Source organism: Egretta garzetta, unplaced genomic scaffold (genome assembly GCF_000687185.1).
Source record: "Egretta garzetta isolate BGI_Z169 unplaced genomic scaffold, ASM68718v1 scaffold180, whole genome shotgun sequence".
Taxonomy (NCBI): Eukaryota; Metazoa; Chordata; class Aves; order Pelecaniformes; family Ardeidae; genus Egretta; species Egretta garzetta.
Genome location: NW_009258299.1, coordinates 1,017,623 through 1,028,420, shown reverse-complemented (window position 1 = coordinate 1,028,420; position 10,798 = coordinate 1,017,623). Strand labels below are relative to the sequence as shown.

The window sequence follows — 10,798 nt, the reverse complement described above, 5'->3', positions numbered from 1 at the left end:
CAAGACAGAGAAGAGATTAGAAACATCAGCTCTGTTTGGGGCATGCCACCACCTGCCAAATAGATGGAGACGATGAAATCCTGATGTTCTGGCTCACAGCAGATATCCACATCCAGTCCAGTGCAGCTTACTCTCTTTACAATTAGGCAAAACCTAACCAAAGTGTTCTGCTCCATGCCAGGGGGCGGGGGGTCACACAGGCATCGCAAAAGACCTTGTGCGTTTGGGTCTCCAACACAAGACTGCAGCACAGCATTGCCCTTCCACTGTCTCATTTTGTCCCATTTTATCTCTGAGCTTTGAACAACTTATTTTTCCCTTTCTCAGCAACTTTTTTTCAGCTACCCACCTGGCTCCTTCTGAGCAGAAAGAGAGACTTCATGAGTTTGGAGCCTGGTTCCTGGCTGGTGACCTGTCTCCCTGTGGCTGGGGAGGAATTTCCAGAGGATGAGTGGTATGCGTGCCGATCTCAGGGGAACTGGGGAGATGCCAAACCTAACCGGCAAACTGGGCCAGGAAAGGCCCCACATACGCTTTCACCAGAGGAAAGGAATGTTTGTGGAAACTGGGAATAGTGGAGCTTTTTAAACGCTGCTCCTCTCCTCCTCACATTCTTGTTAGTCTCAAGCCCGGCACTAAGCCCTCCCTGCCACAAGCACCGCAATAGCGAGACAAGAGGAGCCAGGTTATCGCTGCAGCCTGAAGCACCTCAGGGGGGATACGGAGAGTTATGGGCTAAGGGTTTGCCCCTGAGTAGGCAAGGCAGCCCTGCAACTTGTGGTGCAGACTCAGGCTAGTTTAATGCCTCTCTATGAGCAAGTATGCTATGTCATAAAGCTGCCATAGCTATAGCCAAATAAACCAGGATTTTTGGGGTAATGAGAATCATAGGGACCATAGAGCCATACAGGACCCCTTCCTCTGCTTTCTTTCCTTCCAGTGGGAGAGAAAACCCTATAGATGACTGTCCCTTGGGGGACTTTTAGCTGAGTGTCTCCCCACAAGTGTTATTTGCAGCTTATCCTCAGGTTGTTTTTTTTCCCTTTTTGTGGTGCTTTGATATGTTTCCTCCTCTGCTTCCCACCATCAGCCATCCATGTAGCTGACCTGCATGAGCTTCACCCATGCCAGTGCCATTTTTGCTGAAAGACACCAACAAATAACATGTTTGAGCTGGAAGCTTTTAACAATCGGGGTTACTACAGGAAACCAAATTCCAGATAATGACCGAGATTGTGGCCTCACTCCTGAGAGCAGCAAAACTCATGTTGACTTTGGTGGTGCTGGTTTGCACATTTCAGTGCTTCTAAAGTTAAAGCAAGGAGCAGCCTGGTTTGCCCACTTCAGACCAAGGCACTCACACAGCTCCCTGTTCTGCTGCAGCCAGGTCCATGTACCCAGCTAGCTTCTCTGCTTCTTGAATGGACTCAGCTCCCTTCAGCAGAGCCACCGGGGTGCAGAGGGAAAGTACATGGTTTTGCAGAGCCCCAGTTCAAAGTGGTGCAGGCTACACATGTGGGCAAGCACCAGTGTTCCTCTCCAGCACCCTAGGCTGGCCCTATGGGTCCTGCCCTGCCTTGAACCCGAGCACAGACACTGCGTGCAAAGTTAATTGCTCCACCACTCAGTACTTTACCTCAGCAATTTACATCTTGCCTGTCACTATTTGAATAATCAGAGTCTCTGCAGCCTGATGATGTTCATTAAGACCTGCTGACTTTCCTTTCAATGACATTGTACTATTCAGTGCTTTTGACAGGATTTCTTTCTGCCTGAGAAGTCATTAAGCTCTTGTTGAACTGGGAACGATTCCCATGAAAACAAAAAAAAAACCACTTTATGCTTCAGAAACAGAATTAAAAAAAAAATCACCACTATTAACAACTTACAGGACTACACTCACACAGTCATCCTGAAGAGATCTAGGGCAAGTGATTTAATTGCTCTGTGCCTCAAAATGAAAAGAGATGCCAATGTTTCCTCTCCTTAATTACACTGAAAGTTCTTTGGAGAAGGAAAGATACTTTTTTACTTCGTGTATTTGCATAATGCTAGGTACCAGTGGGGTCTCTGGGCCTGGCAGTGGAGTATAAGAAGATCAGGAGAGCACAGAGTGCTCTACAGTCTTTGCACGTGTACGATTTACTTAATTCATAACAGAGCTGCTTCACCTATGGAAGCGAACATTGGCTTAACAGCATGCATTAAGTACGTAATGCATTAGGTACTTAATGCCTTCTTTGCCTCAGTCTTTAATAGTAAGGTCAGCTGTTCTCTGGGTACCCAGTCCCCTGAGCCATAAGACAGGGACAGGGAGCAGAACAAAGCTCCCATGATCCAAGAGAAAATGGTTAGTGACCTGCTCGGTCAATTAGACATGCACAAGGCCATAGGGCAGGACGGGGTCCATCCAAGGGTACTGAAGGCGCTGGCAGAGGTGCTCACCAAGACTCTTTCCATCATCTATCAGCAGTCCTGGATGATTGGGGAAGTTCCACTTGACTGGAGATTGGCAAATGTGATGTCCATCTACAAGAAGGGCTGGAGGGAGGATCTAGGGAACTCTAGGCCTGTCGGTCTGACCTCAGAGCCGGAGAAGGTCATGGAGCAGATCATCACACAGCACATCCAGGACAACCAGAAGATCAGGTCCAGCCAACATGGGTTTATGAAAGGCAGATCCTGCTTGACCAATCTCATCTCCTTCTATGACAAGGTGACCTGCTTAGTAGATGAGGAAAAGGCTGTGGATGCAGTGTACCTGGACTTTAGTAAAGCCTTTGACACTGTCTCCCACAGCATTCTGCTTCAGAAACAGGTAGATGAGGTGCTTAGAGACATGGGTTAGTAGTGGACAGGTACGGTTGGGCTCAGTGACCCTAAAGGTCTTTTCCAACCAACTGGTTCTATGATTCTATGATTAAGAGCAGCGAGGTGGTTGTTAAAGGTAAGGTGAAGGGAGATATTTCCATGTGAAAATGTAAGGAGGGATTTGAATGGCAGGAGGTGCTTCTGAGCCAGACTTCGGTTGGCACATGAGGACCCTTGTGCAAACTGATCCATACCCCATGACAGTTCTATATGTGGGACTAAGACAAATACATGGGACATTACAGCATGCAGAAATCCTAAAAAAAATGACCAAAGTGGCAGCAAATGTCTTACTGACTTGCTAGTCCTCAGTACTGGGATGGAACTGGCATCACTGAGAAGATTCTACTGGTGCCACTTTCAGCTCACTTAGTCTAGCACATATCAAAGAGAAAACAGCTTTACCTCATGTGTCTTCTTCTTGTTGCTTACCCAGATTTCCTCAAAATTGTCAAGCTCCTTTCTCTTTTTAACTTTTGATTCTGACGACCAGTTTATGACTGTAAGAGCTGTATGGCTGCTTCCTGTGGTGAAAAGAGCCTCGGAATCACTTAGATCCTTCCTTGCTAACAGCATGACTGCTTTTATAGAATTACAATATACATCTGTGATCTAAACTAAAATGTGGAAGCTTCTATAATCTATCCTCTCTCTGATCTCATCACAGTTTAGCATCATTGCCCTAGAAGAGATTATAAACTTTGATTTTTTAAAGTGTCCTTGGTACAACTTGCAGTTTCAGGTATCCACTGTGAATTCTGATTCAGGGATCATCCTCCATGCAGGTTAAATTAATTCAGTCCGCCCCTAAGGGAGCATTTGGGGAATCAGGACATGCTAGAAAAGATTTTGATTACAGTCACAGCCCTACCCTGTTGGATATTTTTCCTACACAGGTTAAATGCATTCAGAGACTGTTATATTCTAGCTACCTTTCGCAACACCAAGCAGCTTTCCCAGGTACTAATAACTAATCCCTTTTCAGCCCCTTCTTCAGTCCTCTCCCTGCTCTTCCTGCAATAACATTTTGTTTAGTAGTTTCAGACTGCCACCACAGCTGATGCCCCAGGGAACAGGAGGGCCACGTCTGCACCACACAGCAAAGCACAGGGCAGAGTTGTCAGAGCCAGAAGTGGTATGATCATATCAGTGTGGCACTGGGTCCAACCAGGTGACCTCTGATGAAAGACAGAGCTCATTCCCTTGAGAACACGCTGTGTAAGTGACTGTCACCCTGCTGGGACACCAGCTAGAGCCCCTGTGCCGTCCTGTGATGTGCAAGGCAGGCAGCTTGCCTCGGCCCTGGGTCTGCGGTCTCTGCTCCGTGCACCATTGTGCCATGCAGGTATCCTAGTTGCCTCTGTAGCTCATTAATTCTCAAAGATCTTCCAGACCTGCTTGAAAATATATGTTTGTCTTTTCTTTCTTCTAATTTCTTAAAGGGCAGAAAATATTCTTCTAATGCCTCCTTCCTACCATATATGGTGTAGGACAATTTGGTTTTTAAGGATTATTTTTAGGTCTATGATGTACATTTAGACTAATCGCTTATACAGCTCTTTGCAAAGGAATTCAGGAAGTAAAAGCATAAGTGTATAAATTGTCATCTTCAGGTCATCCAGCTGCAAAGGTAATTCCGCTGAATTTCAGTCCCAGGCTGCCCTTCAGCCAGTGCCTCCCTCTCTTTGCAGGTACAGTTGCGATGCTTGGTGCAGCAATAACTGCATCAGGTAAATAAACCCCCCAGACCAGGAAACTCCAGCCTATAACATGCATTCCCAGGAACTGGTACAAACTAATGGAACAGACTCAGGGTAGGTGGGAAAAACCTCTGCAGCAGATCAATCAAGCTGCTCCAGTGAGGTCACTGGAATGGATCCAACAAGCAGGGAAGTTGGGGCAATTGAGGCAATTATCCAAGTGATCACATGGCAGCCAGAGAAAAGGGAAATATTGCATTTTCTCCATAAGAAGAAACATTATTTACACAGCCTGGCTTAGACAGAGTTGGCTCTGTTTCATAACATTTCATATCTTTCATTGCTCTATGTGCACTATGTATTTTAAGAATTGGGTAACAATGGCCTTATGGAAATTAAAGGAAGTGAAATAGATGTCACATTTTAAAAAGTTCACGTAGCCAGTCCAGCTGGTGTAAATGCTTTTTACTCTTGGACCAGACCTTTGGAAACCTCAGCAAGTTCTAAATAAGCCAAGACCATAACCTGGTATACTCAAGGCCTGCTGGGCTTATATGTGTATATGTGTTTGACCATTTGTGTTGTAATTACATGCTGTGTTCAGGCCACATTCCCTTTGCTTGTGCCGTCCAAGCCAAAAATGTCAAACAAGTGTTACTGTCAGGGGCAGAATCCCCGAGGTTGCTCGAGAAGGAAATGCCTGGCTGTAGGGATGCAGTATGAGATGGGGTGGAAGAGAGCCAAATAAGGTCAAAAGGTATGGGGATGCAGTACATGCCCTCATCTCCAAGGCACTCATCTTTTTCCCACACGGCAAGTTCACCAGCAACCTGGTATGTAGCAAATGATTACAGAGTGTAGAATATGTTAAACACTGCTTCCTTATAAAAGGAATGGCTGGCTTTCTAGCAACAGCCAGTCTCCCTATTGCTTCTACATAGTCCTCCCTCTCCTGGCACTGAAGAGCTGCCAGCCTGCTGTAGCTAAGCCCACAAGCAGAAGCAGCCTGCAAAAGTTGCTCATGTAGCAGCTGCTCCATCAAACTCACAAACTCAGTTGCCACAACACTAGAGCAAATACTAAGAGTTTGCACTGTGGTGGGGAAATCAAGGAGGATGGGCCTTCTGTTCTTCCAAGTAATTCCTTCTGCAGACAGCCTCTAAGGAGAACAAACTCTTCCCCTGGTGTTACAGAACAACCACTTGACTTCCACTGAGCACTAGAGACTGGGTACAAAATAATGCCTGAGGTCTGCTTTTGAGGTCTGGAACGCACAGCACAGCCACTCCCCAAAAGCATGAAACGTCAGTGATTACAATAGAGGTAATACATCCTTTTCTCACTGGCGGGTGAAGAGTTTTACCTCCTTATTTTGTGTCTTTCAACATCCCCTTTTTCAGCCGCCACCAAGAGGCAAACTTACTATTGCAGCTGCTTCCCCACAGTCCAAGAAGCCACAACCACAAGAAATCGTACTGCGTCTTCACTCCCTGAGCAACCACGTGGCAAGCATGGTACTGTTTGCATGCCGTTTATTTGAACCAGGAAGCCCTCAGAACAAATAAACTACAGCCAGCTGAGATGAAACATGCTGATGAGGATTGCCTTAGGGTTTCTCCTCAGGGAACAGGCAATTCTTATAATGCAGATCTGAAGCTAACTTCTGCTCTCCAATGTATTGGTATTTTTCAGAGCAGTTTGATGAAAGCAACTGGGTGGCAAGCAGTGACACTGTCTCAAATTACCACAGCTGTGTGGGGGTATTTTTTGTTTATTTTTGTTGTCAGAGAACAGGATTTGTTCCTTGGTTTCTCCAGCAAAAATACCTCTTAAGATCTGGAATTCTTATTTGGGACCTTCAGAAATTAATATGACCTTATCTCTACCATAGCATAGGGTATATCAATCGCTAGAGACCTAACATTACCTTTTCTGCCTAGACAGGTGCTTCACAAAATCTGAGAGGGTAATACCATACAGCTAAGCCTACAAGAGGCTCATGGAAACCTGAAATGATGACAAGCAAATTATTTCATCACCACTCAAGATCTTTTTTTTTATTTTTCTGAACATGTCCATCCCAGGGACCAAGCTTTGCTGTGACTTCTGGACCAATGTCCACAGCTGGATCTAGGCAGGCTGAGGAGTGTGTGAGATTTTAATGCGAATGGCTGAAGGAGTAAAAAGGGAAAAAAAAAAAAAAAAAGGCTCAGTCTTGCCAGAAATGCTTTTTTTCCCATTCACTGATGGTCGTAAAAGCAAAGGGAAAAGGGAGATGGCAATCTGGAGTTCCCACTCACCAGTCAGTATGCTCATCATTCCTTACATCTGACTCTTTTCTTGAGCCAAAGTTTAAATACTTGGTTACAAGGTCTGGGCATCCAGGATTGCCCCCTAGTGAAAAAAGCAGTAAAACTAGACCTTGTTTTATCCAATATTGACTGCTCAATTCTATCTCAAACAGGAACTGTTGGTAATTAAAGCACGACCCTTTGTCCTACTGTTTTGTAAACAGTCTGGACTACGAGTCAACATGGAGATGATATGCAGATCTGTCTTTCATTTCCATCACACCAAATGCCAATCTGTGTTTTCTTTTCCATTGCAAAACTCAGATCAGGAGTTGGATCAGACTTAAATGGCTGAGGTTTAACCCAGACAAGAGTCAGTTGTCGTTTGTGGAGGGAGGGAAGAGCTCTGAGTGTGCTGAAGAGTGTGTCATGCCTTGGTACTCAAATTTCCTCTTAGGCTTCCAAGCAATTAAAAAATTGTGACAGTGCTTTGGCCCTCTGGATACTGCAGATTAGGATGGGATTGGTTGGGCTGACACATAGATAGTTTAGGGGAGTGGAGGTTCTCTGAAGCAACTATTGTTGAAGGAGTCATGCCTCTAAAACATGTTTGGAGCTGAATAGTCCCGGTAGCTGTGGAGAAGAAATCTGGTTTCCTCCTCAGCAGACATTGGTATACAATATTTTTGAGAACTGAACCCCTCATCACAACAGGGAATGAATCTTCTCTTCCCTCCGAAGTCTCCAAAACCAAGTTCTAGAGCTTCTGGGCTGAAAAAAATCTGCTTTCCCTAAAGGCATGATAGAGTTCTGATCTTTTCCTTTAAATCTTCATGGTGATTAAAATTGGACTTTAATAGTTGCATGGATTCCTTTTAGGGTTGTGTTGTTGTTTAATTAAAATAAGTATGTTAGCAAAAGTGAAGAACATCCTTAAACTGCACAGTGATTACTCCATGGAAATGAACCCCTTTCTTTTTGCTTTTTCCTCTTTTCATAGGTAAGGTGCCCTCATTCTTCTAAAAGGTAAGGTTGTTTGGTTTTTTTTTTTCATATATGCAGATCTAGTTCTGATTTCCTCACCTTTTTTTGCATCATCCCTGGAAAGACCAACACTCGTTTACAGAATTAAGAGATTTTATGACGACAAATTGGTGTCATTACCTCTGTTATACAGTAAGGTACATGCAGGTATAGTGACTCATCCAGCATCACCCAGTAGGCTGACGGAAAAACTGGGGAAAGAACCTGCCATTCTGAGCCCCAGGTCAATGCCCCGTCAATGAGCCCCCCCTAACTGTAAGGAACAATTAAGCATTCATACAGCCTTAGCAGAATTGCATAGCTCTTCATTGCTTCATTCAGCCACTGCCTCCCCTACAAAATCAAAACCAAACTCAAACAGCTGACTAGAAAGGAACCAGCTATAATGAGGAAGACATGGGAGACTGGGGTGGGGAGGGGGGGCATCTGAATGCTCCATTTTTTAACAGACTCCTGTTCCTTTAAATATCTGTGAATTTCAGTAACAGAACCAAAGAAATCTTTTTGGAGGTGTTTCCTTTCTCCACTTCCAGCAGCTACTGAACCCGTGCCAAATACCAGAGGAGAGAATAAAACAAAAAAGGGAAAGGACACCACCACTAGCTTTTAAGCAAGTATCTCCTATGCAATCCAACAGTCCCAAACCATTTCATATGTTACTGTCACACACTTGAATACAACTATGTTGCAACTATGTATTGTCATATTGGCAGCCAAAGCCTGATAGCACCTCAGGTACCTTTCTCTATGTTGTATGCGTTAGTCTGTCAGGGTAGGGTCATAGGAGTTTCTAGGCACCCCGCACAATCCAGGCGTGGTTTTGTTTATTATTACCGGGTATCTGCCTGGTGGAGCAGAAGATTATGCCACCTGTGACTGCAAACACTTTTGCTTTAAGGTTTCATGACCTATAAATTTGTTAATGCCGGAGAAAACGGAGATGGAAAGAGAAAGGAAAAAGCGAGAAAAGAATGTAGTTTTGGTTCGTGGGATATTCTTTATATATATATTTTTATTATAATAGAATGCATATATAATTTTACCTTTATGCACTTATGCATGTGTATTTTTCTATTTGTCTATGTATATAATTATTTAGCTGACCTGTTTAATGGAGAAAAAGAATCCTAGAGCTGGGAGGGACAAATTGTATTTATATGTGTGTATATATATATATGTATAATGGAATATAATTTCAGACCAAATCTACAAACTCAAAGTTTTCTCTTAAATAGTTTTTCATGTTTAAATCTTACCTCTGCTCCATCTGTGGGTCACAGTGGCATGAGCACTGTAATAGAACAGCAGCAGCAGCAAAGTCTTCCAAAACATCCTTCTCTTTAAAATACGTATGTCTAGCTGTATAGTCGATTTTTAATTTCCTAGTCCTTTCTTTTCAGGAATAAATAAATGGCTTTTCCTCTCCCCCTCCCCCTTCGAAGGAGAACCTGTCTGTTCTTCTGAGGACAGCTGAAGTCAGCGTGCAGCTCCTCTCCCAAACCAAGTCTCCTCGGGATCAGGAAACTTACTTTCACAGACAGACTTTGTTTTTATCCACATCTGGAATGACTCATGGTGCATGTGAGTTTGCTGGCAGCTGTGTGAATAAATATCATTACATTTTTGTAGTTGAGTTTCATTTGTTATATGGGCCAGTTGGAATTTATTTTTGTCCAATAAACAGCCACAAGTAACTTCATTAAAGGACAGTCTTGAACCCTAGCTCTGTAGCTACTTCTCTGTAATGCAGGGGGCTATATGCTAACCCATGTCTCAGGCAAAAGCCTCCTCTGGAATGATGTACAGCTGCCCTCGCATGCTTAAGCCAGGGAGTGGGCCATGTGCTCTGCAAGAACGTTTTGCTACTGTGATTCATATAATCACTCCTTTATTAAGAACATATAATGCCGCACTGAGACTTCAGTCCTGCAAGGCAAGTCCTGGCCTTTTCCTCCATTTGGCCAGTGCAAAGAACAGTAAGGTCCAAATCCTTAACTGGCTCTCTTCAACGGTACTGTAGGAAAACGAAGCAATCCTAAGGACAATCTGCAATAGCCAGGCTGAATATGGAGAGGTGATGCTGAACAAGAAGGCTACTGAGAGACATCTCCTTGCTGACACTGGCCCCAGGGAAGACAACACTGGAAACATTTATCCCAGACCATCCAGCACGGAGGAAGCTGCATCTACGTACCGTCCCTGGCACAGCTTCACCAGCAGCACCAGGGGGTGCTTTGTGGGAATACAGCACTGGAATAACAGCAGGTTGCTGTGCATTGGAACAGACTGGTGAAAAACAGGAACTCAAGGGGTATTTAGCAGAATCAAGGGATAGAGGATACTCCATTTAGTGCATAGAAGTGATGAGTCTAATTCTCTTCTTTTATAGGTGAGCGTAAGCCAGGAACAAATCCACAGACATCCATGAATTTACACTGGTGTAAAATTGGCACATTAGAAAGGAGACTCCAGCTCAGAAAGTATAAATAGAAGAATTAAGGGGAAGGACCAAGAGCTGAAATGACAGAGGGCACTGTGGCTCAGGATTAATAGACACTGGCAGGAAGGCACGGAGAAAACCTGTTCAGCTCCTGAGCTGCCTCCTGCTAAAGTTTGGCCTTAGCCTCAGTCCCCTCATTCTTCTCTGTCCCGGCTTCCAGTAACACCACCTGTGAAGGAAGGAGGAGGGTCAAATAAGGTTGTCTTGCTTAAGGCGACTCCACTCCTTTTCCTACATGTACAGATTTTCCTACGCCCGGACTGCCTCAGGTTACTCCCACATGAACAGCACATGAATGTAAGACAGTATTTTAGATGCCAAGGATATGACAAAAGGCATAATTCAAGCAGAGGGTGGCTAACTAACTCTCTCACTACATACTCTTCCTGTTA

At 44.3% G+C, this 10,798-nt stretch overlaps 1 protein-coding gene across 1 annotated transcript in view; it reads right to left on the bottom strand.

Annotated features, from left to right (window-relative positions):
* Nucleotides 1–9,238, bottom strand: part of FAM180A (family with sequence similarity 180 member A) — a 28,810-nt gene extending 19,572 nt beyond the window's left edge. The window contains exon 1 of the mRNA XM_009638623.2: nucleotides 9,163–9,238. Coding sequence (XP_009636918.1) covers nucleotides 9,163–9,238 — 76 coding nt within the window. The remainder of the gene's footprint in view (nucleotides 1–9,162) is intronic.
* Between the last annotated feature and the right edge of the window lie 1,560 nt (nucleotides 9,239–10,798).